This window comes from Anas platyrhynchos, chromosome 2 (assembly GCF_047663525.1).
Source record: "Anas platyrhynchos isolate ZD024472 breed Pekin duck chromosome 2, IASCAAS_PekinDuck_T2T, whole genome shotgun sequence".
Classification (NCBI taxonomy): domain Eukaryota; kingdom Metazoa; phylum Chordata; class Aves; order Anseriformes; family Anatidae; genus Anas; species Anas platyrhynchos.
This window is the reverse complement of record NC_092588.1, coordinates 114689556-114716923: the sequence shown is the minus strand read 5'-3', so window position 1 is coordinate 114716923 and position 27368 is coordinate 114689556. Positions and strand designations below refer to the sequence as shown.

The 27368-nt window shown below is 36.7% G+C and overlaps 1 protein-coding gene and 1 long non-coding RNA gene across 3 annotated transcripts; one reads left to right on the top strand and one right to left on the bottom strand.

Annotated features, from left to right (window-relative positions):
• The first annotated feature begins 4340 nt into the window (after positions 1-4340).
• Positions 4341-19189, top strand: LOC101805018 (prostatic acid phosphatase-like). The gene is made up of 10 exons (XM_021274264.4): positions 4341-4472; positions 6049-6144; positions 9466-9552; positions 10172-10324; positions 12545-12643; positions 14253-14348; positions 16045-16177; positions 17391-17473; positions 18401-18507; positions 19019-19189. Exons 1-10 carry the CDS (start codon positions 4359-4361, stop codon positions 19173-19175), a joined length of 1125 nt encoding a protein of 374 aa, XP_021129939.3. The 5' UTR covers positions 4341-4358; the 3' UTR covers positions 19176-19189.
• On the bottom strand, positions 10342-27312 carry LOC140001573 (uncharacterized). Of its 2 annotated transcripts, XR_011806911.1 has the most exons (5): positions 23280-27312; positions 22803-22916; positions 21659-21777; positions 16616-16701; positions 10342-12704 (listed from the first exon to the last, which is right to left on the bottom strand). It is a non-coding gene; the product is annotated as an uncharacterized lncRNA (long non-coding RNA). The 2 variants fall into 2 exon arrangements; XR_011806912.1 differs by lacking the exons at positions 10342-12704; positions 16616-16701 and adding an exon at positions 20855-20971.
• Positions 27313-27368: the final 56 nt, after the last annotated feature.

The window sequence follows — 27368 nt, the reverse complement described above, 5'->3', positions numbered from 1 at the left end:
AAGTCTTGATGATTAGATTACTGGTCTGAAGACCTTCGTATCCTAGAAATTTGCTACAAAACTTACCTCTTTCCTGCAGCAGTAGGTCCACTTATGTGATCCGGTCCATGAAATGTTGCTTGAATTAATTCATGGAATTTGTGACAGAAGATTAAAGATGGCTTACACTGTGCAGAAGTTAGGTTTGCATCTCAGTGATGGCCTAAGGCCAAAATAAATACCACCACAAAGTGGAATAATGCCACCTTCAATCTGATGTTAGAGTCACCACCTGTTAAGACACAACTACCAAGCTACATCTTCATCTCCTCTGCATCAGCCTTGTTTCTCTTAAGTCGCATGCTTTATGATAACAAAGATGAATCACATGAAGCTGGAAAAAAGTGCTTATATTTGAAAGGAAGGGGCTTTAAAATACAGCAAAACTTCAGATGAAGATTGGATCTGGAATTTGATCTCTTTTTGCCTGAACACCAGCTTCCCATTTTTTTGATAATGCTTTTTCATTAGAGCAGCTGGAGGAAAACCATTTTCGTGTTCTCCTTCTCTTGTATTTTGAAGCTCCTGCAAACCAGTTTGAGTCTATCAAAGATAAAGAGCTAACTGAAATCATACTGAGTGATGATGTGGAGCACCTGATGCACGTATCTCAAACACAGCCACAAAATGGAGATCAGAAGGTGCTGAGGGTAATATCCATGAAAGAACAGCTGTGTAAACCTCAAGGGAAATGCACCTGGAATACCTCCATCAGCTTCTGTGTAGTTACTCTATATCTGCATAAGTATAATAGAGAAAAAGCTGGCCACTGTACAGAAAAGTTTTTTTATCTCAGAATGATGTCAAGAGTACAGCTTTGGACCCAGCCAGAGAAGGCTGAATGGTCTAAGAATGACCACAGCCCCACTGCTTACAAGCCCCAGCACCAACTGCTGTCTCTTGTTTCTGATGCCATTGAAGGAAAATGATGGCTCCTGCCAGCAGCATCAAAAACATCATTCAGAGCTCTCTAGAGATCCTGTTACCATTGCAGGTTTCTTTATTTGCAGGCTGTGAATGCTCTGTTTTTTTCATGCTGCTGACAAGCCTTGATCCAGGTCCCCAGGGAAGGTGAACATACTTCTAACCCAGTCTTAAAATGGGTTGAGAGAATATTGCATGCCAGCACTGCAATCATTAACAGAAAGTGTACATCTGATTAGGGCAGAATTCTTTTTGAGGTGGGTGTAATGTGTCCCTGTGACACAGGCATGGTGACATGACATGGCATTGTTCTCCTACCATAAAGGACCAAAGAAGTCTATGTTAAGCATTAGCCAAACAGAGGCAGTTGATATCTATCTATTTAGATACTAAGAAAATGATTTGGAGTTGGAACTCTTTTGTTCTCACCGTAAGTTTATTGCAGCTGAGTGATGATGACCTTGGTGTTCTTTATTGTTTGCTCATGGTGTGCAAGCAAGAGATAAACAGAAGCACTGCAAGCCAGAGGAAACATCCTTACATTGAACTCTGCTGGGGGACAGACACAGCCCTGATCTGAGTGGAGCTGGGGAGAGATGACATGGAAAAGACACAGAAGTGGAAATAGATATCAACACAGCAAAAGCCACAGAGTCAGGACTTCAACACTGGAGGCTGGAGCAAGTGTCCTGCCAGGGTACACTTCACAGAGGAGGAAGGAGAGGAGGCAGGGTAGGAAGTCTGGAGTCTTCCTACAACTTCCTCTTTCTACCCCCACTAATTCCACACTGGAGCCTTCTCTTAAGATACTTATCAGTGTATCTTCCACTGCTCCTGATCCCCCTTTGCCAGTGCATATCAGTGTGCACATCCAACCTCATACTGTGTTTAAATACCAGACAGATTTAACCCTACACTTAATAAAAGCTGGTGGAGGGGGACAAGCATCACATCTAGGAGAAAATTCTTTACTTTGCAGTTTGGGGGCAAGGGTTACAAATGTTATCCTTTGGATGAAAGAGCTTTTACAAACAACAGAACAAAATATGAACCGACTGAGAAGGGCTGAAGGTCCATTAATGAAACTTGTATTCCCTAAACAATTCGAAGAGTCTGCAGCATAACTTAACACACTGATTTTTCAGGTATCACAGTACATGACACAACACAAAGCTGTACTTTTACTTAATAATATTATGTTTAACATCATCTAATAAGTATTTCACCAACTTTATTGGTAAGATATAGGCATATAATCTGTACCTGAGATGTTTTCCTTTGTACTTCCAATGTAGTCAGTGAGGTTCATTTATTGTCTTTATCATTATCTCCTCCTCTTCCACCTTCTCCTGTTTTAATACTGTTTGCAGGCATACAAAAGAATCTGTTACCTTGACTTTGAAACCAGCTGTAGTTTTTACATCACTCACCACCCACAACAGAGGATTTCTGCAGGTGTGAGATAGCTGCCACGAGAGCTCCATCTCCTGAGTTTCACTCTCAGGAAGAAGGGCATGTGATGCAGCACAGTTTCATTCTCCTTCTGCGACCTTCATCAGGAAAAGATTAACACCAATGTGCCATACTTCAAAGTAACTCCAACACTTTATGAGTCTCTTCCCACAGAATCAGCAGCACCAAGATCATATTTTACCCTAATATTTTGTCATCTCCCATGTAAGAGTAATTTTGTCTTCCTTGTTTCAGAAATCTCACAAAATGTGGGAGACAATGAATGGTCTCCCATTATTCTTGGAAAAGAATAAAGAATAAAACTTTCTGCTCCTATCATGTATCTCTTGACCCTGCTAGACTTATCTACAGTATCTGAAGAACCTGAATCTGAATCAGTAACTGAAGAGCCCTGCAATTCTGAAAGCATGTATTTTTTTTTTCTCACTGATACCTGTTTGTATGACTAAAAAACTTGCCTTGCAAAGGAGTGTCTTCATATGTCATGTCCTCTAGAAACTGCAATGAACACAGTCAATTCAAAAAGATATTTGAAGTTTTACAGACAGAAGAGACAGGAAACCATACAGAGTGTAGATAGCTTTAATCAGTTGACCCACATCTCCCTGAGGGCTCTTATTAAATAATAATAATGAAAAAAAGAATTCTCTTTCACAACAAATGTGAGCAACTCCCTATATCCATCTATTTTTGCATGAATAGGTTAGACTTGTCAGGCACAAAAGCAAAACTACACATGAGCCATCTTGCACCAAGAAAGTCTGACCTCTGAATGTTTCATAGAGGAATCTCTTCAGTTCTGACATGTGAAAGATATGTCATTGTTACTTCAGGAAAGAGAACTGATCCCTCTAGGCAATCCCATATCTAATAATTACAAGGGAAAGTTTGTTATTTGTGCTTTTAACTAGCTTGAGATTACATAACCTTTTGGGGTAGGAACAAGATTTTTTTTTTTTTTTTTCAGTAATACCTTTAAAATTCTGACATACAGAGAGCTTTTGATCACTAAGAAATCGCCCTCAATTTTTACATGTTAATAGGGCTTTTAATAACACAGTACTGTGACTGAACCTATACGCTCAGACCAAGCTTGTAAGATCACCTCTGTCCCTTGCAATACTGTCTATGAGCTAGATTTTTTCTTTATCTAAAATATACAGGGGAAACAACAGAGACAATTCTTGATTTATGCATGCTATAACAATGAGAACATCTGCAGCAAGAGAAAATTGAAAGGTCTGAAAAACCTTTCAAAGCTTGAAATCAAAGCTTTACCTAACTGTGAGATTTTAGGCATAGTTTTAGAAAATGGTGGCACACACTAAGCACATCTACTATCATGATGAAAAGCTCATAGATGTATCTTTATCTTTTTGCAGTCAGCTTAGGCTGGTCCCTGCTGCCATGCAAGAAAGTCTGCTGCTATTTATTTCTGCTAAAGACCACAGCCAAATCTAGAGGTAACTCTGGAGATCCTTGGTTACAGAACAAGTGCCAGCACTGTACTCTCTCACTTTCTAATTCAAAGTTTCAAAGAAGACCGTGTGTGCATTGTCATAGTAAGAGACAACATATCTGCAGCATTTTCACTTTTGAGAAGGCTTACTGACTTATACCAAATCCTAGCTTAATTGATAGAAGGCAATTTATAGATCTTTACATTCGTCTGTATTGTAGGTACCTCGCACAGGAATTGGAGGGCTCAAAAATTCTGCTTCCCATTATACGTGGGACACAGAAATTGAGTGCTAGTGCCAAGTGCACTTTTCATTTCATGGCTCCATAGGCAGAGGCAAAAACACAGCCCACTTTTGGACGCCACCAAGCACCACTGGCTCCTCCCCTCTTAGCCACATATCTACTGTACCACATTCAGCCAGGGGCTCCAGGGTGCAAAATAACTGAACACTACCCTCAGAATGAGGTCAAGGCAGCTGGTGTGTGGGATCTGGAGTCTGTGCTTCACGTTCTGCCTTTTCTGCATCTTTCTTCACCAAACCACAGCAAAAAGAAAACTGAAGTTTGTGTCCGTAGTAAGTATATAGTTCATGGATAAATGGACCTCAAACCTGTCACTTGCTGCTCTTCTTATGGTCTACAGTGTGGGAGAGGGGGTACTTTGTGAATACTGAAGTGTGTACTGCATACTCTGAATTCATTATTACATTGCACAAAAAGCAACACCATTTTTTAAGTAAGATTTTATAATGTTATCTCCTTAGTGTAGTCCTGGATGGAAGCAACTGAAGATAACTTTCTGGAATGACAAAGAGTGTTGTTTGTTTTATTTATTATTATTTTTACATCAATAAGAGAGGAATTGCATATCATTATTTTTAAATTGTAAAATAGGATTTCATAACTAAATTCCAATGGCCTGCAAAAACCCCCTTCACCTTGGAAGAGTTTTGCTATTCAACAATTTTCACTGCATTAACAAAATCATCTTCACCATAGAAGAGTTTCTGCTATTCTACTGGTTTCACTGCATGAACAAGTAATCAAATTTAATTATGTGAAACCCAAACAAGTATACAGTGGCAATGAATATGCAACATAGAACCCATGCTGTAAAACATTTGCAATTATGACATACTGTTGTTTGCAGGAGGCCTGAATTTGGTCTGTTCTGAATATCGCAAAAGCTTATATGTCACTTGTTTGTTTTGTTTTGTTTTCCCTGAAGATTCAATTTTATTTTCCCTATTTGGCCAAAGAAATAAAATAAATAAACAAACAAATAAATCTGGTGGTAAAATTTTACAATTTTGTCACATATATTTACAGGAAGTATGCTGGGCAATGAGAGAATTCATCACAGGAATGAAAAATCTTGATGTATCTTGAATTTAAGAAGAGATTGGACTGTGCACTTAGTCACATGGTCTGAACTTGGGTAGACCTGTGCGGTGTCAAGAGTTGGACTTGATGATCCTTAAGGGTCCCTTCCAACTCAGGATATTCTATGATTCTATGATTCTATGATCTTTATAGATATATCTTTTGTATGAAGTGAAATTTCATAACATGTTCAGTGTTTTCCAAGTAACAGTTTAGCCTAGATATTAGATATTAGATGACACAGTCATCACTTCTTGTGATGAAAAAGTCAGCATGTGGCTTTTTAAGACTAATTTGTTTTAATACTCAAAATACCGCTCAAAGTACTGCTGAGCAGTAGGGTTTTTTTTTTTTCTTCCTTTTGAACTCCCAGTTAGTCCTACCAAAATATTAATGTTCCAATATTCCTGGAAAATTATTTAGATGCTTCTGTTTGTTTACTGTCTGTCACTGTTGCAGTCTCTACCTCCAAAAAATGCAAAAAAAAAAAAAAAAAAAAAAACCACCTCTGTAAAATATATAAAATATTATAAATGTTTTTATAACTTGTAAAAATTTGAGCTAACTGCTTTCCAAATGCCAGGAAAAAGGAGGAGTTACATTGTCTAAAGAAATCAAACAAGTACTGTAGCTATGTAGATCTAAGGTAAGTATTTAGCATCTGTTAGATAAAGTATTCTCTATCATTGCAAAATCCTTGGGACTGCACTAACTATATCCAACTTAAAAAGCCCAGTAACATGAGGGGAATTCTGTCTGCTTTACCAGGTGTTCCGCCACGGTGATCTTACCCCGCAGGAGTTTTTTCCAGCTGACAAAAACAAAGAAGTTGCAAGGCAGCATGGATACGGACAGCTTACCAAGGTGTGTTTGTTTACCAGGGACAAAATACAGAAATATCAGAGCATGGTCTGCTGATACTTGTCTTTTAGCACTTTGTTTTAACTTGAGAAAGCTCCTGTTAAGTTGGTATATGCAGATCTCTTGTAGGACAGATGAAGAACATACCGGGAAGGTACAGTTGTGAGTAGTAACTGATTTCACTGACACCGAGTTGGCCTGTTCTGGTCCAATAGCAGCACATGTTGAGATGTTTGTAAACCGGGGTCTTCCAAGAGGAGACAGGTACCAGCAGCACCATGGTTCACCTGAGACTAAACACATAACTTCAACCACAGAACAAGGTGGTGGAAGCACTCACAGACCACCCTGAGTCTCTGCTGAGCAGAGATTCCTGGCTCATGAACAACTAAGATCAGTTCTGGCAGAAGTATCACATAAATATCACCTGGTGGTATTGACTAGCAACAGCCAAGGAAACTGCAGATCCCAGCTGCAGAAACCATGTTTCTACATTATCTGTCATTAGTATTATCCTCCTCTTCCTGTGAATGGCACAGAGGGTAAGCTCCTATCAGGCTCCAAACAAATATGGAGGTGTACTATCAGGCTCTAAACAAATATGGGGGTACTAAGAGATTTTAATCCTCCTTCTGCTCTGCTCCCACCAGCACTATCATTGTGTTTGTGCTTCATTCCTTTTTCCCCAACATAAGCTGTTTGTATCCAAAAATGCACTAGTCATTTGTCCAGTATACTGGGAACCCAGAAGCCTCACTGAAGCGGCTTAGATGTGCCAAAAATGAAAGTCCCAGACAAATGGCTATTGTGCATGTGTTTGCAGACTGCTCAGTGCGTGTGCCTCTGTGAGGCGGCTGTGCAGTATGTTTGTTCGTCATATTTTATCCAGCAAGTCCAGCACAATGCACATTTTTCTCTCCAAGGAGAACTTGTCACTTACCAGGTCTCCAACAAAATCAGGAGAGAACAAACAGCACACAGGGCCTCTCTGCTTCGTTCGCAGGAGGCTGCACCAATCTCTGAGGCCTACTTGCTCTCACACCACCTCCCTTGAGAAAAAGGAGTAATAGCTTCGCAGCAAAGCTCATTATCAGGCAGAAAGCAACAGTGAATGTCTCAAAGGTGGTTAAGATCAGCTCCTCATACCTTAATTCAGTTATGACTCAATCATTTCACATGTACGCTACACAAGTTCAGCGCTACATGCCAGCTTGCTCCAGGCCATGTAAGCTCTGGAGAGGTTCAAGGCCCAGACGTCAGGATTTAACAACACACATCTTAGGCAAGTTGGAGCATAAGCCTAGGCCTAGCATATTTCCTAGGAAACCCAGATGCACAATTCCAGAAACTGAAAGAGGCGATCACATACACGTATTTTGGGCCATGACTGGCATTTTGGATAAAGCCCTGAGTAACCTGGTCTGACCTTATAGCTGACTCCACTTTGAGCAGGAGGTTGGACTAGAGGCCTCTTGAGGTCTATTTCAACCTGAATTATGGGCTTTGGGAGGCAATTAATAATCACTGTACTTCAGATTCCAGTGCAGATTAATGATTAAATGAGCAAAGTCAATTATATTTCAGTTTAGTCTAGGAAACACCGCATACAAGTAAGAAGATCATAAACACTGAGACCATTACAGGGACATTGCATGTGATTCTCATGTCATGTCTTTACAAAAGGATGATGGTAAGTTGGAAAATATTCAGCAAAGAGCTACGAAAATGCTAAGGTTAGAAAACCTACTTGGCAGTGTGAGTAGAGAACTGTCTTCTAGCTAGAGTAACATAGAGATTAAGTGGCTTGATTCCATTTTATTGTTTACCATCTTACCGGGAATAAGATTTGTGATTGCGACGAATGCGTCATTCAAAAGGGTAACAAGATCCAGGGGTTGAAAGCTGGGCACATTGGCCAGAATTAAGAATCAAAAGTTTAAGACTGTAGATAACCATTGCAACAAAATACTCAAAGGCGTGAAGGTCCTTTACTCAAAGTCTTTGGTTCACAATTTTCTGTGTTCCCAAAAAAGAAGATCTTGCTCATGTTGAAACTATAGCTTCTGTATGGAATCACTGTTGTTATTCTGTGGGATTCATATCCTGGACATATCCTCATAGCCAGGTGGTTGCTGTGCCTGCAGTCCCAGTTAATTAGCTGTGAGCCAGCAAAACAACAGGAACTAGACAACTTTGTTGGGACATCTCTGTACCTGCTTTAAGTAACCCTGTCCCTCAGCTAATCTTATTAGCTTGGATAAACAACCACATAGCTTACTGCAAAACAAAATGAAAAACTGTATCTGCCAGGAAGACATATCTGATATTATCCTTACGGCTCACTCTTCCTACTCTTGTCATATGACCAGTAAGTATGCAAATAACATTTACAGTAAAGCCTATTGTGAAGATAACATTAATTAATAAGCAGCTTTTAATATGACAACTCTTATCACACAGGAATAGGAGGGGCCTTTTAAGCAATCAAATCCAGTCTTTTGCCATGGCAAAAAGCCATATCATACAATCTGCGTCCATGCATTTAGCAAGCTCCACTTTCAAACTAGTCGGGTATTTTTGCTTCCATTGCTCTCACTGAAAGCTTGTTCTTGAACTTCACCCCGATGGTCCTTCCAATTTCCATTTCAAATATGCTCATGGCTAATTCATATTCATTTATTTTGGTACAAATACTGTCCTTTTGCCTGATAATCTCTTTTAAATAAGGTAAACTCCCATGCCTCTCTGATCAAGTACACTACACTGTTATTTTCTTTAGTATTTACTCAGCAAGGATTCAAGCATTCTAGGGTGAAAAATGCAATCCTTTTCCTATGATGGATGCATTAGGATCACTACAGACATGCTACTTCCTAATTAAGTCCCTTTGCAGAAAGCAACATCTACCTAAACTACAGCCATATGCACAGGAGACTCTGACTGCTTGTCCGTTAAGATATGAGTTTCAGCTTAACTCACTAAGATGTGAGTTTCAGAGATGAATAGTGATGATCTCCATTTGCATGCAACATACAGAGTGCAAACAGCTTTTTTCTATTTTTTTTTCCCTACGGCTAAAGAAAATAAGTGCTAATGAGACTATGTTCACACAGTGGTTTTGTTTCAGAGTGGAAGTTAGAAAATAACTGTCAACACAGTAACTTTACCGATTTTTTTCTCCTGCTTTCTTTCCATCTTCCCTTTAGAAATGAAATACTTTAAGATCTTTATCAAAATTATTTATTAAAGATTATTTAAATTTTTGTTATAGGAATAGTAGCACAGCACACTTGAGCTTCTTACACTCTTCTGTCACTTCTACAGCTTGGCATACAGCAACAGTACGAGCTTGGACAGTACATGCGGAGAAGATACTCTCATTTCCTGAGTGTCGTTTACAAGCAGAATGAGGCAAGTACTGGATCTAGGAGGTAGGATGTTTTTCAAGGATATTGGAACTTTCTGAATCCAAGAAAGTCTGAACCTGGTATGCCTGGAGGTAAACCACTGAATTCAATGTGGTTTCAAAGTATCCCTGAAGCTGTGGCTCAACTTTAATTCAAGCCGATGGTTAGTTGAAAACCATGCACAAGGTTTTTGAGGCTGTAAAAAGGTTCAGATGCCTCACTGCTGTATGATACAGTATCTGTATCAAATATCTCCAATTCAGCACTTCCATGTACAGTGCAGACACAGCTTACTGTTCAGTTCCAGTTGCTCAGTGCATCCCTAATATCCCAAAGCCTAGTTGGCCAAATGGAGTCAGTTTTTCATTAGGACCCAAAGGGAATAGCTACCATGTCACAACTCTCTTGTCCACCAAAATTATATTCCAAGGCCCTATTTCAGCTTTTTTCTTTCTCCCTCCCCCATCTTTTTTCTTTACCCTACTCTACTTTAATGACAGCTCCTCCAGTATAGTACTAATCCCCTTCTTTTCTACCAAAAGAAGAAAATTAACAGAAGAAAACCAACTTCTCCCCCCCTCCAAAAAAAAAAAAAAATTAAATCTTTTCTTTTCATCCTTCAGATTTATGTGCAAAGTACTGACTGTGATCAAACACTTATGAGTGCTCAGGCGAGTCTTGCTGGGCTGTATCCACTGACACAAGGCCAGATTTGGAACCCCAGAATCCTTTGGCAGCCAATTCCAGTTCACACAGTGCCACTGTCACATGATAATGTGAGTATAAACTGGGGCATTTGCTTTCCCTTAAGCATTAGTAAAATATCCAAAATGAGATGAAGGAGCAGGAAAAAGGGCAGTGTAATAACAAAGAAAGGTATATCAAGTTACAAGCATTGGGTAAAAAGGACTAATAATTTGAGTAGAAATATTGCCAAGATTTTCCACAAGAATGGAAGATAACAGAGACCTGGAGTTAATGAAAAAAATAGAAAGAGAAAAAAAAAAAAAAGAGAGAGAGAGAGAGAGAAAGAAATAAAAAAAAAAATCATAGAGAAAAACAAAACAAAACAGAAGAAAACTCTTATTACAGGAATAAAACACCTTAGAAGTAGTAACAGATTGATCTTGTACTTGGTGTTATCACAACCATGACTTTCATGTGAGAAGAGGAAGAATACCTATTCTCACTAGTGCTTCACCTTTTTTTTAGGCTCCAGACAACTAAAAAGGTAAAAGAATTATTCTGTCATTCGCAATACAGTGAGAATTGTGTCACAGTATTGTTTTTTTTTTGTGCTTTGAGGTGCATGGTGTATGCATTTTGAGGTCTGGCAGAAAAAGTAAAGAGAAAAATAAAAATGACTAAGAGCTTTAAGAGCATAAATTCATAGGGTAATATATTTATTCATCTCCCTTCCTTTACTCCTCACCTCAGAGCTGTGCGGATAGCAGCTCTGAAATATGCATATACCTGTCCTAGAGCAGAAAGTTGGACAGATGAGTGGTGCTGGAGTTCCCGATTTGCGGAAAAAATATGGTAAAAAGCTAAGAAAAATCAGGAGTGCACAATGTGAGTCCCATTATGAGAGAGGACGTTCACATGTGATGTGAGATAAATTGCGTGGATTTACAAGTCAACACAGTCTGTGATAGGGAAATCAGGCTAAACAGGGACATGGAACTCTGGTTCACACCTCAGGGTGATGAGAGCATGAAAATGGAGGAAATGGAGACATATATGTTACTGTGCAGGCACACAGCCCTGGGGTAGAGTCAGGAGCTTCTTCTGACACTGTCACAGATGGTAGAACTCCAGCAGTCAAAAACACCTGGCCAGTATCAATACTGCTATCACCCTCAGCAAGCAGGTACTGCACCTCATTCACACCTAAGGGATCAAGTAAGTTTATTTAAAAAATAATAATAATCGTAATCACAAACAGATATGCTTTTTTTTTCCCCACTTTTTTCCCTAACATTCGTGTTTTAGCTTTATTCATCTTTACTACAAATACATGTAAGTTTGAGAACACATGTATCCTTCCATACACAAAAAAAAGGTTCATCATGTTGCTAAAGTCAGACCCGTTCATGAGCCTATCTATGGTTATATATAATTCAGAAATATTTTCCTACCTTCTGAAAAGGATAGATTATGTTTTTAAAAAGACAGAAAATGCTGTGAAGCTTTCGTAGGTAATTATACCTTCAGGATTCTCAATTATTATTATTTATTTATTTATTTTTAACTCTTTCAACTGTGGGACTGTATAACTAGAGTTTTATTTCTGGAAAAAGGACAAAAAACATATTAGAGAAAAATGCTAATAATATCTCAGTGTAAAAATTCAGTTTAGCTTTTGTTTAAAACTTAATACCCAAAAATTTCAAACAAGAATAAACTCAGCTTAGATAAATGAATTAACAAATTCTTAAGTTATTCATCTCACATGTAACATTTAACTTTCAAGTACCTTGAATTAAAGAAAAATCTGAGTTATGGAAACTTAAGTTTCTTTAATTTGGCTGAACTAAATGGAGCTGTGGTAAGTTCACTTAATGGAGCTGAGTATGCACAAAGACTCCTTTTGTAGTCCAGCTGGTAATTTGTTGCAAAAAGATGATGGTATGTTTAAACAAAGACTGAACACAATGAGTAAAATCACTCCTGAGGAAGCCAAGTACAAAGAAATACATGAGGGCTTATGTTAGTCCTCTGTCAAGGGATAAATTTCAATTTGTGTAGATGAGTCCTTCAACTTTGAACTGCTGGAACTATTACTCCTCTGAACATTTGAAGATTATTCTGTAAGTAGTCATCAATATGACTCTTACTGTCCTGAAGATGAATATCCTTGGAAACAACATTCCCAAAAACTTTTGCAGCTTGCCCTAATTAGTGCAGCCAATCAGAACAACAATCCTCAAAGTGTATGTTGAATTGCAGAACAAGAAGTGCCTTGCCTAACTAATGTTTTGCAATTTTATTTTCAGTTGCTGTACTTACCTTTCTCACACTGCCCAAAATACAATGAACTTCTAAGAGAAACCTTTGCAACAAGGGATTTCCAAAGGCAGTTCAAGCAGTACAGGGTAAGGTATTTTTAGTTCTGGAAATCTTCTAAATCAAATGTACAGCTTCTGGCAACCATATCTAACAGGTAGGTTAAAAAAAAAAAAGGCAGTTAATATGCTTCTTCGAGATATCTCACCTTCAAAGTGGGTGTATACGTCTTACCCAAAATACAATTACATTACAGAGCCAGCTGGACTGGACTATCCCCATCAACTGAAAATTGCAAGTCATAAAAAAGATAAATTGTTGACTACCTTGCAAAAAAACCCACTACACCTACCTTTTAGGAGAGCAGCGAAAACAAAAACTTAGATCAAATCAGTGTCTCACTTCAATACTTCTCTCTCTTCAGTCTCATGTTAGTAATTCCTTGACATCTCTGTCTGTATAATTCCTTGCTAGCTCAATTCCTCAAATCTTTATAATAGTCTCAGTGCTTTCCTCTCGTAACAGTTATCTCACACCTGAAGTCTTCATTCAGACACTCACTTAAAGTTCATTCTTAATGTCTCCCTTGCTTTCTCCACCATCAAATTCTTTGCCACAGGTACATAATTGTTTTTCTATTCCATTGCAACTTTCTTCATGGATTTATTCAAAATGGCACTACCAAACTCACTTGTTTTCCTCTAATCTTTAACCACTGAAACAGCCATCTACTTATGGCTCTGCATCTATATGTTACAGACAAACAAATCATAATTCCCAGTTTTAACAAAGTTACATCATACCTCCTTTCTACTCAGCAGCAATATCACAATAAAAGTGTTTATCACACTTCCTTTGAACCCTTTTTGGATTTCTGCTAGACTTCCTCTTGCATCTGCATCTCCTCTACCCACTTCTGAACCTTTCCACCAAATAAAAACTATGCCTGTACTTCAACCCTAAACTCAGATCACCAACCTCTTCTAGATGAATAGGCCAAATTCTCTTTTCAGCCTAAAAAAAAATGATTTTTTTTTTTCCCCCAAGAAAAACTAGTGGTATACAGCAGGTATAAATCAATTTCTTTAAGCCTTTAAGCTTTTTTGGTATATGTGTCCTGTCCCATTGCTCAATATCATAATTTCCCCAATATAGCTATGTGATACTATGTCTTATAGATTGGTAAGACTGGGACGTGGCTAAAAATAAGATCAGGATGTGGACCGAAATAGTAGATTGGGTTGCAATTAAGAAAAACCCAAGGTAGGAATGGAGAAGTGACGTGCTTGGCAACACACATGCAAGACATACACATGAAGTATGTATCAAAGAAAGGTAATATCTGGAATAAGGACCAGAAATGAGAACTTGTAACTGGAATTTAGAAGCAGAAGGGAAGGTGCAACTCAAAACTTGGATGAAAGCAAGGTTTCACAAGATCATTATGAATTTTTGTACAAGCATTCGTTTTATGTCAGGTGATTATATGAACATGGCATGAAGAAAAAATAAAAGGATCCACTGGAACAGGTAGTAACTGTCTGCCTGTGAGTACCGCTAGACAATGGTATGGTGCATGGGCGCTAAATGCAAAAAACATCTTGTTTCTAAAAATTGCTATGTGCTAGTATGGAAGTGTGTAGTAACAATGTAGAATGGCCCTGTGCGCAACTTAAATTTTGCTTTTTTGTATTCCAGCCATTTCTCAAATTTTTAGCATCTCACACTGGATACCCACTGAAGAAGTTGAACACTGAAAGAATTTGGAAGCTCTCTGACATTTTACAATATGAGGTAAATAATAAAAAAATTATCAAGGTCCAATAGAAATACTTGCACTTTTTTAAAATTAGTCTCAGCTTCTACTTCTACTGGTTGAATGACATCAAAAGAAGGTAAGTCTCTACTTCAATTTTTTTTTTCTGAACCACAGTCTATTTTCAGCTTCTTACTCAGGAACCCTCACTCACAATCAAACTTGCAACTGAAAATCCTCTAAAAACACTATGATTGTGCGAGACTGCTGTGGGTCATCCACCACGATAAGGAACACAGACCAATGGCCTACCAAATACAACATCATGTCAGGGACTGCATACGGACTAGTAGGAAAAAAATTACCATTGGATAAAATTGTCTTGTTACTCCTCCAAACCCCATCACAGGAGTAAAATTTGATGTTGGAAGAGAAACAGAGGAATCCCTCCACAAAGATTTTACATAAATTGCATAAGAAAGAGAAGTCATTATTTGCATATGGACAGTACTGGTCACAGTATTTCCAGGAATTAAACAGCCATTGGAATAGTACAAAAGGTTATTTGTGCTTTGAACTCTCATACTACTCAATGAAGACTTTGGAGGTATAAATTAAGATGTGTGCCACAAAAATCACTTTTTTACCTTTTCAAGTGTACTACTTGAAAGAGAGCTTTCTTACATAGTTTTTAAAACAGAATTCACCAAACTGCATTAGCATGCATCTCTGTATTTGTTACTATTGGTTGTCATCTGATTTTCAGGTAAGCTGAAGACTGAGGTGCTTGCTTGCCTACAGCACTGTCTTAAAGAGCATGTAACTAGGCAATTCGTTTCTCAAGACACAAATCTCATTTGTTAAAAGAAAAAGTGACCTGAGCTGGTTTAATCTAACATGTTGCTCTGTTTCACTTATCTGTTTCACTTAAAGACAAATCCTGTCTTTAACTTGTTGGCATTTTCCTTTAGAACTCCACCTGGTGAGCTCAGCCCAACAACTCACATTCATAGAGATTACACAGAAATACAGAAAGGATACCAACTTTATTTAAACTGGAATTCAGAGCAGTGCAAACCAGTTCCGGCATATATTTCCTTCTCACAGTAGCCACCCTTAACTTATCTTGGGCAGCTCCCCAAAAGAAAAATCAGGCCATTATACTTCACCTAGAGGACTGCATCAGTAGCTGATATAAGGAGAGCTGATATAAGTAGGTGTGAATTCCATCCATATGTCTAACCTCTACATGTACATCATACTCCAGTATATCCAAACTGTAGTTATATAGGTTCCTACTTAATCACTGGATCTTGTTCATTTTTCAGAAGTCCCGACCCTTAAATCCTAACATCTACATAGGATTTGTTTCAATAAATATCTCAGGATATATTCCAGCAGATGGCTGAAGAGGAGTCACAACATGAATTTTTTGCAACTGACAACGGCATTGGAAATTGTCATAAAGAATGCCATTTGATTTTTAAATAATAATTTTCAGCATTATATTTCCTCTTCTTGTTAAACACTGCCTTTCAAAAAATTTTAAGCAGTGTGATGCTATAAATAAGAATTCCACAACTGTCAAATGCAAAATATAGTCATTATGAAGAAAAAGATTTATTTGAGCAAAACATTCAGAATTTGTTCTGACAAGTATTTTGTGCCAAAAGAACTAACAATTAGCAGTAGGAACCAACAATAAAATCATAATGTTTTCTTTCTTCACTGTAGGATATTAACAATTACACTTTACCTGTTTGGGCGACTCGTGGCGTCAGGACCAAGCTGATAAAGCTCTCAGAATTGTTATTACAGGCAGAATTTGGGTTCCACAAACAAATACAAAAATCACGTTTGCAGGGAGGTAAGCTAATTCTTACCCCATTTAAAATCAGGAATAGAATGGGAAAGAAGTAAGCATGTATAATAACCATGGACATGAAAGATGCCATGATTTGGATATTGGTGATCAGCACTGAGAGATTTTGACTAATGGGATGAGAGATGTTGAGAATATGAATCACAAATATACTAATTCAACATTATTAAGGAGCTAGCATTTTGGTTATGTTGTATAAGAAACCCAAACTAATATACAGATTATTGCTGAAATTAATCAACTCTGAAATTGACATAAGCCACCAAGCTTAAATTAAAAAATATTATTTGTAATAATCTCTAGGATGGTAACATTGTTTCCTATGAGTCATCATTTTTCATTGCTGAGAGTACTAAAATGAGTATTCTAAGCTTTATTATTCTGTTCAACAAATTTTAACTGAAATTTTAAAATAGCTTATACCTTTTTAATCCACTGGATTCATCCACTCTCAACCTTTTGGTCTGATTTTCACTTTACATGGCCACCGTACAGTTAGGTTCTGTGAGCTACAAGGACAAATCACATATAAGCAAGGATTAATTTGTTTGCATTTGTTTGCCTTCTTGGAGCTCCAACATACAAATCTAAGCATGAAACTCAAACCTCTGCTTTACTACCAATTGTTATTAAAATTTGTTTCAGTAGCTGAAGACAACAGGTATGTTTAATTCTACTAGTATATACAGTTCTCATTTTATGACTTCAATTCCTGGAAGATTTCAATCTTATGTTAACATATTAGCACTGACATTGATATAATTCATACAGTTTGTCTCAAAATTTTTCAGAAATTAGCAAAATACAATCATATAATTTAAGAAGGCCAAGAGCCCAATGAATTTGCTCTTCTCTAGAAATCGTGAAGTCAACAGAGTTATAACCAACAAAGGGTAGTATTCATTACAGTGATCTTCTTGAACTGTTCTGGTGGCACAAAGCAGCTGTGAACAGACTGTTTAAAGCTCTCAAGGCTATTATGGATCCTGGAAATATTTTATATGGACTCAGAATCAGGTCCGCTATTCATGTAAAAATTAATATCAGACTTAGCAGGCCACTGTGTACAAATTACCTATAAAAGCAAAAGAACGAACCTGGTGCATTCAAAGACAGATAGTATTAAAATAGAAACAATAAGGATGTTAACAAAAGCATCTCTTTCTGTCATTGCCATTGCTTCCCAATTATCTTTCAGGTATTCTTTTAAAAACTATTCTAAAGCATATCTCAGATGCTAGAAGGCCTTCACATCAACAAAAAATGGTTATGTATTCTGCGGTGAGTCCTTGCTGTTTCTTTTATGTTACCTTTCTGTAGTTTTTAAATGCAGTGAAAGCATTTAATTTCCTTTATGAAATACAGATACAAGCATTTTTATTTGGTTAACCTTAAATATCATTGAATTATTCCCACTCTTTAACGAATAGAGACTACTTTGAAACCTGTAGAATTCCATTTTCTACCTGATAGTGCTGTGTATTTCATTGTAATACTGTTTTGATTGAGCAGAGAACTGAAAAGTCCTCTGTTTTATTGAAAATTTATCATTAAGTTAATTTAGAAACAAAACTCCTGCTTCCTGCACCTTTTTCAGATGCAAAAGCTTTTTTTTTTTAATTAAAAAAATAAATTTAAAAATTAAATTAGCTTGTTTAATTAAAAACAAAAAAAGATAAAAATGAACTTAAGTAAGTTATTTTAGAAGGTATAATGAAAGCAGTTACTCAATTGTGACCTTATATTTTTGTTTAGAATGAGAAGACACTCTCAAACACGAAGGAAATTCTTAGACTGCTCTGTGTAAAAAGCTCCTATTGCTAACTTGCAATTTGATAATGAAGTATAAGATATATATCAGCAAAAGAGCTTTCTGTTCAGATCTCAGTTGTCTACCTACCATGCAAAACCACCAGTTGTTATTAAAAGAGGTTTTCACATATCCTACTAACTTCGGTATGAACTGCACGTACTTAATACATCTTAAAAATTTAAATGTGTATATCCTCTATACGTGCAGCATTTCAGTTTGTGCAGCCGTAAAAGAACAGTACTTGCTCAAAACTGCTGAGGGCAGAAGGAAAGAATTAATGAACATCACGTAAGTAATATTAAACATGTAGATAATATATTGGACATAATGTTAAATAATAAATGCACACAATCATTTTCAATAGACCTTTAACTAAATATTTCTTCTATTTACAGCACGCAGCCACCATTGTTGCCTTACAGATGGCACTCAATGTTTTCAATGGGAAATTGCCTCCTTACAGTGCCTGTCATTTTTTTGAACTTTACCAAGAAAAAAATGGGCAAGTATCTTTAAGCTGTACTTCTAACCTTTTTTTTTTTTCTAAAAGCAGTTTAATAATATGCCAGACTAATTAAACTGGATACACAAGGTTCACTAACCAGAAAGAGATCACAGATTGATTTTAATTATTATAATTGGACTCATTTGAGGAGTTATTGACAGCAGCAGAACCACATCAGTGCAGTCTGAAACCTCTCTATCTATTGCTTCATTACAGTTGAGATATTTTAATCTACCCTTTTTATCTATTTAATTACTTAACTCTTTACCAATAAGACAGTCTACATGCAAATTGGCATTGACCATCTATTGTTTAAAAAGATACTGTCTGATTAATAATTATACGTATTATTAGCAAGACCCAAAAAAAACCAAAACAACAACAACAAAAAAAAAAACAACACAGAAAGCAAAAAACCTACATCTCAAAACATAATCCCTACTCTTTAATGCAGAAAATCTGTTGTGTGTACCTAACATTATTTTGACCCTTCTGTATTTTTAAACAGGCAATACACCATAGAAATGTACTATCGGAATAATTCTTTGAGAGATCCCCACCCCCTCACTCTCCCTGGCTGCAAATTTCACTGTCCACTAGAGAGATTTACTCATTTGGTTTCCCCAGTCCTCACGCAACATTGGACAAGAGAATGTAGGATATAGGACACCAAAAAAAGGTAAGTTAAGTGCTTTGTGCACATGTACGCAAAATTAGAGCCAAGATTACATCTTCTGCCAAGAGCTCATTTGAAGTTACAGTCTTTTTTGTAAGGTCTGGTCCAAAATGAAAAAAAAAAAAAAAAAAAAAATCCCATTAAGAAAGAATTGTATCCATGGCCATAGTTGTTGCTCCATTGACAGATTTATCTATTTCCACCCAACTTTCTGCTGAAATGGAATCAAGGCTGATTATACTTTAGGATACTATTTTTCATGGTGTCTTTTTTTTTTGTTTCAGTTTTGTGCAGTAAAAAAGAACTTCAGATACTGAATAAGCATATACAAATGTGCTAACTGTGTTAATTCACCTCATCTTTTCTAACCGTAGAGTATTTGTCCAAGCTGATTACCATCAGCATGCATTCTCTTGATTTTAGGAGACATTCAGAGATCAAAGCAGATGAGTATGGAATAGTGTATCGAACTGGTACTTACCAGAGTATCAAGCATATATAGACACACATGGGAAGTACTAATTCATTCCCTAGTACGTTGTCTATATCTCCATATTAGAATTTCTAGCTTTCCATTTTGACCACTGATTATATTTACATTTGCAGAAAGAAGGAGCTGGAAGGCAGAAATGTCTCGTGTATGAAGCTCTGTATTTATTAAGAGGAATGAAAAGTGAAGAGGCCCCAGGACTCACGTCCCTTTTTTTTTTTTTCTTTATGATCACCCCATATATCTTTCTGTACCACTGATCTCAAGAAGAATTCAAAATTTCAAGAGATTAGAAGAATGCAGGCAAACCAACTCATTTTATTGCAAAGCCTTTCCTGATATATTTCTTGAATCCATAAACAGAATGGAGATATTGCAGTTAGAATGGACGAATAATTAGAAAATAATGGTTCCCTAAATATGTTTCACTATATTCACTGTTCACAAACATAATTCAGGAGAAATGGGGGGTGGGAGGAGGAGAAGGTTGGTTCTGAGGATTTTTTAATTTTTTTTTTGCCAAGCAACTAATCTAGTCATGGAAAACAGTGATAAATACTTCATGCTTATACCATAGCATTTAGTAATCTAAGTCTGGTGGAAATTAGTTCCCTTCCTTCAGTGAGTAAACTGTGGAACTGACCAAGTAAATAAATAGAAAAAATATCTACCATATAATCAAAAATTGTCATTAATAAAGACCCAAATGTTTAGCCTTCAAGTTCAACACGAAGGCTGCACATTGTTTCAATTCTCAATTTTTGCCTAAGAAAAAGTTAGAGAGTATCCAGCCTTATTATCCCAAGTCCAGCAGTGCTGCTCACAACTGCTTTCATCAGCAATCCTGAGTATAGAAGACATATGTGGGCTACAGAAGAGATTAAAACCACAACTGACTCTCCAATCAAAATATTTGCCGTATTGTCATAGCAAAGTTTGACACTTTCCTGTATTTTGTCCTGGTTCAGAATGATTCCATCTCAGTAACTGCTGGGATCAGCTCCTGTTTGGGGGGGGGTTCATGACTCACAACAACTGCAGGAAGAAGTTTTAGACTCTCTGCTGTGCACGAGTGGCACCTGGGAAAAGGCAGTCACCCGGACACACTGCTCCACAACCTGCACAGCACAGCAAGATCTCAGATGGACCATACTGGGCTAAATCAGCATGAGCAGTGATGAAACATATTACCAATTCTCAGTGAATGCAGATAGGCTTGACCTATTGGTCTGTAACACCAGGAAGCAGAACCAAGCTGAGGAGTAATGCAGAGAGATTACAGATCACATTCACACCTGCAATACACAACTGAAACATCACTGATTCAGCAGTTTCCAGATTTGTCAAAAATAATTTCAAATATTGTTCTTTGCTCTTGCATTTGTTAATACTTTGATTATACTGGTATCCAAACTTTTCATGAACAGAGCTTATAAATGTAATTTTTTGGAATGAAATCCAAGGACGTGACTGCATTCAAAAATTAACCTTACATAGCTATTCTACACGGAGACAACATTTCCCACACAGAGCTGTTTCCACAAAATGCTTAACTGAAGGTTCATGGAGATGATTTATGTCCCCAGTATTGGGAAATACAGTGATTGGGGAATTATTGTCAGTACAGGTCACACAAGAGAGTGGTAGCAGTATTCTGAGAGTGGCATAAGTCAGCGCCAAGTTTCCCCACATGATGATGACTGTAGTATGGAACATAGGAAGTGAAGACAGCTCAGCTTGTTTGGGACGGGGATAAAAACATTTCTCTGTGCTCATTTGTCTTCTTGGGAAGTTTTCAGTGCGGATCAGCTAACCATTTCAACAGACTTTTTCTACTTGCGTCCTACTTCCATTCAAATGGGATCAAATTTGTCAACCCTTCTGTACTTAGTCTGATCTATTCACTTGTTCAAGTAGCATCAATACGTTTGCTTTTTTTTTTTTTCTTTTCTCCTGAGAATTACACTCTCTTTTTGTCTTACCTTTAGGTGCACCCTCCGGGACATTCAGCATTTATGAAAAATCTCCTCCCACGATGTGATGTTACGACAGTCTAACATTTCACATTAACTTCCATCAGCATGACCAACAGTCTCTTGATCTTTAACAAATGAAAACATTCAGTCTCTTTCCAAAAAGACAGCAAGGCTAATTGTCAACTTTGAAAGAAAAATAATTTGTGACTTCAAATAGCTTTACAAACACCTTCCTTTTGTTATGTTACTTTTATAATGTACTCTGGTCTGATAATATAAAGTCTGTGCTTCTGAGAAATCAGCCTGTGTTGTTTTTGTCATTAACAAAAAGATCCTACTGACAACACATAATAAAAGACTCTACAGCTATGTGCTGGTTAAAACATGCAGAATGTGCTGGGCAATCCTTCACTAGTTACGTTTTCTAATGTTGTTATTGTGAAAACTATTTGTGCTGTTACTACAAACGCTGGATTGGAACTAACAGATACAACTGACTTCTGACAACAGTGGATACTCCATTGCTTGAAAAACTAGCCTTTTTATTTTCTATGTTTTATTTTCTCACAAAGGATAGAAGTTTTGTCAACAGCCTTGTTGCCCACAGGTCATTTCACAGAGAAACAGAGTAATAGATGAGATGCCAAAGAAGAAAACATTCTGGCTCCCTTTGCTTGGACCAGGCTTTGAAAATGGAGGCTAAGCTTACGAAATGTATATTGTTTGTTGTTTTATTTTTTTAGAATTACACATAAGCAGGTAACTGCTACTCCATAACTACAAAAAAAAATCAAAAAGAATCAAAAAAAAATAAAGTTCCCTTTTCTCTCTAGCAAGAATCTAAGTTTCAGAATTCTCACCGTTAAAGCCCATTCTCTGATCAGCAGGGCCCCAGCAACAATTGTGCTTTCTAAGGCAGAACAGGAAACACAGTTCAGGAAGAACAGCTACAGTTAGATTTCACAGCAAAGGGGTTAAAAAATAGGACAAAAATATATGATTGCTATTTGTGAATAAAAAGCAGACCCTTTTACTGTAGCATCTAAACAAGGGTAAAAATGTTTTCTAACACAATAGGACAAGCAGTTGTAGCTGCTTCCTAATGCAAAGTAGAACAAGGTTTTTTTGTTGTTTGTTTGTTGGATATTACCTTGTTGTCCATAATGGCAGAGAGCCTTCCCAGGTCTGGCAGCCCTCACAAAAGAGTCAGTGCAAACTCTTTCCATGATGCATTTCAAAACTCTGAAGCTGATCATCACACCTCCTTTAACGAGAAATAAACAATAATTTTTAAAAAATGCTAAAGGAAGTTAGAGAGGAAAATTTTTATCAGCATTGAACTACTAATGAGATCATAACTTTGGCTTCCAAAACCAAATTTCTAGATGACCTTTCTTTTATTCTGAACCTGTTTTTTTTTTCTTTCTTTCTTTCTTTCTTTCTTTTTTTTTTTTTTTTTTTCCCTGAACCAGAGTTTGAGTTGCTTTCAGTGTTTTGTTGGCTAGATATTTTTAAGTGGAAGTTCAAGTGCTGTACAGGTGGACTCATTCTTCTCCCACTAAAGGCAAGGGTAACCTTTCGGCTGTCTTAGACCTGATCAGGCTCACACAGAGGGTGCAATACTCACACAGCTGAGACTTTCTTCGTGATTCTCTTTAGAGAGAATCTCTAAAGAGAATCTTCCTCTCCTTCCTCACCCAAATCCACTTCTCAGAAATGTTCAGAACCACATCAAGAGCATTCTTCCATCTTCAAGCTTTGTCTTGGGGTGGGGAACCACGGAGCTAGAGCCTGGCCCCAGCACTTCACAGATATGTGGATGTGCATCCTAGCTGAACCAACAGTTCACAGAACTGAAAAAAAAAAGGCCCCCCTTTAACATTACATCATCAGACCATGTTTTCTTCCCTACTACATGACCTAGCAAACATACCTAGAGTATTTTGAATTCTGTAGAGAAAAAAAAAAAATCAATTTCAAAGGTATTTCTGAAATATTATTTTGCCTTTAATCCTGTTCAACAGAAACCCCATCACAGCCATTCTTTTTAATGCCTTTTTGTTCTTAAGACTATCACCAGAGCAACACAGAAAAGATATTCTTTATTCCGTGATCACTCTAAACAAAAATTAATGTCAGTGTTCATTAAGGCTGAACCATCAAACCCAGATCTTTTGCATGAATATAAATCGAAGATGCCAGTGAATTAATAATATTAGCAAAACATTTAAAATGTTGTTTTTCTGCAACTGTACCAGTTAACTCCATCTGAAACACCTGTACCACAATCTTTTGCTGGTACTAAATCACTAGCAATTATCTTTCAATTTTTCTTAAAATAAAAAGAAGCAAACTACAGTTCGGTTTTGGAGTTATTTAGAATGAAAAGGATTTTTTGTTTTTGTTTTTGTTATTTATTATTATTTATTTTGTTTTAATATATATACGTATATATAGTCTTGCAATGGCAGGATCACATGAAAATGGAACTCCCTTCCTTCTTTCACAAACAATGCATAAACAGTCAGGCCATATATTACAGAAAACTTGATACAACATAACACCTGAATAGTCACAGATGCTGTATTTTAGGCTAGATATAGCTTGTGATGTTCACTATTTTTCCCATCATACACAGAAACAATGTGAGCAATGTGGGGAACAAACAATAGCAGAAAAATAAGAGAAATTATATGCTGCTTCGGCAATGTGGTACTGAATCACCTGATTTATAATTTTGTTCTTTTCACCACCTCCTTTTCTCTTTGGATTATTTACAGAGCTGAGTGAACACAAAAAATAAGAACAATTTTTAAAAATTTCCCCAAGTAATTCACAAGTGTGGATCAAATTCATTGACTGTGTTTGATTTGTTTCACAGGACTGCTACCAGTAGATATATCTTCTTTTTTACTCAGTACTTTGCGTAGTCATCTAAGATGTGGCAGACACAACTTCAAAACCCAAAGAGATCAAACACTACATCTTCCAGAAAATAAAATGACCACCAGGCTGCAGAGTTCTAAAGAGAAAAGTGAAGTTAAATAGTGTTTTCTGCCTCTTTCTCACTGATGTTCATTCTGTTTCTATATTTCCTGGAGTGCAAACTAGGGTTCCAATGTTTCAGGTGTTTCAGATGTTTTCAAACATCTTCATTATAACAACAGAAATTCTCTGAGTGCTCTGTAACTAGATAAATATTACAAATTTTGGACAAACTGAGAAATTATGAGAGAACTCTGAGTTGATGATTTCCCCCTGCCAGTCTTAAGAAAGCAATTTTGTGCTCATGGAATTTTCTCCCGTGGTGCAAGATGTAGCTTCATGTCCAGTCATCAGTCTAAGTGCATTAATTCTTCTTGTGTCATAAAGCTATTTTGCATCCTCCTCATGCACAATTGGGTAAAATCACCCCAACACTATGACCTAGCCATTTGTTTTTGTCGTAAGTGATTCAAAATTGTGCTTGGAAAATGCGTCACTTTGTTTACTGAAACCAAATTTTTTTCTTTTCCACTATTTTTTGCTTTTTAAAAAAAAAAAAAAGCTTGAATAAAATGATTACATCTAAATACCAATTTAAGTGCCAATCTGCAACTTCAGTCAGTGATCAGTCTTGAGGTGCTCCCCCATGTAAGTAGGCTCACCCAAGAGTGCAGGCAGAAGTTTCACCTCTGATTGCCTTGAATGCAATGACCCAGTGAGTGCACAGGTTGCACTACACCATCACTACACCATCAGCAGGTAGCTAAGATTACCCTTGCATACGTTAATGAATGTGTTCTTTTGCAACTTTTGCACTTCAAAGGCACTTTAGCTATGCTTCAGCGAGCCTTCAAGATAAATACAAGCTCTTAAAATAGACAATTCTGAATAAGTTAATTCCACTTAATGCCATAATTTAATAATTACAACATATGCCATTGAGCCAAATTAGCATAAAGCATTAGCACTATTCAAAAAGTTGATGTGTGATACTTGGGCAATTTTAATGTCTAAGTTTGGAACTTTTTTTTTTTTAATTTTATTTTGAAGCAACTTTGCCTAAAAAGAAAGTAAGGATTTACTTGTTACAGAATATGACAAGTTTATAGCTGTCAAAATCATAGTAGAAATGGAAGTCTTCCCATATCCCAAACTGGAATTAAAATTCAAGACAAGCAAGGAATTTTCCAAATGAAATACATACTACTAACATACTTACTGGTTACCAGCAAGACCCTGTCTTAACTACTGTTGCACATGAAGGAGGCTTTTTTTTCTTTTTCATTTCGCAAGGCATAGGGATTTTTCCGTTAAAAATCCCATTAGTAAAATACACGTGCCAAAAGGAAGAATGAAGCCACGCAAAGTCAAAATATATCATATGCTTGATTTCAGGTTGAACTGTCATTTTCAAGAGATGTTAGCAAAGGTATTCTACAAAATCATTACATCAGTCATTACGTATTTTTAAACATTCCTAAATAATGCCATCCAACATCACAAACAAATTAGTTCATTTCAAAAATGAGGCTACTGTAAGGGTTGTATAATAATTAGACTCTCAAGCTCTGGCATGTGCACCTTCATTAGTCACAACCACTCATCACACAAACACAATGAAACAGTAAACCTTAAAAAAAACTCATGAGTTTAAAATTTCATGGTAAGGGTTTACGAAGGATGAGAAAAAAAAAAAATCTGAGAATCAAGGACTCCTTGATCCAAAAAGCGTAGGACTTCACACCTACTGTAAAAATTATATAGATAAAAAAGCAGGGCACTCTTTCTTAAATGTATAGGCATCTTCAAATATTCTAAAGAAAGTACATTTTTTGATTTGCACTTTTAAATAATACAGGATGGTGATCAACTCACATTTGTTTTCAAAAAGACAGGAATGGTATGACTCAGACGACATAAAAGTTATTTTAAGTTTTAACATTTAGGAACATATTTTTTAGGAACTGTATTTATAGGCCTCTGCAAACTGTAATTCATTTGCTCCAAAATTCCATATGAAGTCTAGAAATAATGCTATGCTTACTCTTGTTGTATATACAGAAAGTCAGGAGAGAGGAGCTGAGCAGTCTGCTCAAAACCAGTTGGTGTCAGAAACAGTGTTCTTAATCAGTAATAAAATAAATAAATAAATAAATAAATAAATAAATAAATGGATAAATGGATAAATAAATAAATAAAAAGGTGGCCTCCAGGGCCCGTTCATGAGAAATTTCTTAGAGAATTGAGGCCAAAAGAGAACTTGACATAATAAGTTACAAAAGACAAAGTATAGACATGCTCCAACAGAAAAGGAAAACGTCACGCTCAAACTGAAGAGCAAATAACTGCCCAGAAAGCAGCTTGAAGAATGCATTTGTTTTAAGGATTATTTAACTATTTTATCTCCAGGATGGGCAATTTTAACCTATATGAAGTCTTGTTTAAAATAATTATGCTGATTTTGCAGGGACAATGTAGATGAAAAAAGAAAAAAGGAAGCTGAAAAGAGGATGAACTGAACAGCAAAGAGAAAACAGAAACAGTATTGCCTAGCTCTTGGTTCTGAGTTCATCCTTTTGGCTGTGCTGCAGTCTGGAAAAATTCAAAGCCCTAAGAAGAGGAAGTAGAACAGGTAGGTTGAAATATTACAAATGCCTAACAACTCTGTCGTATTTCAACCTCATCCTTCAACTCCAAAAGAGAAAAATCGCAGAGAGAAAAAGGAACTGAA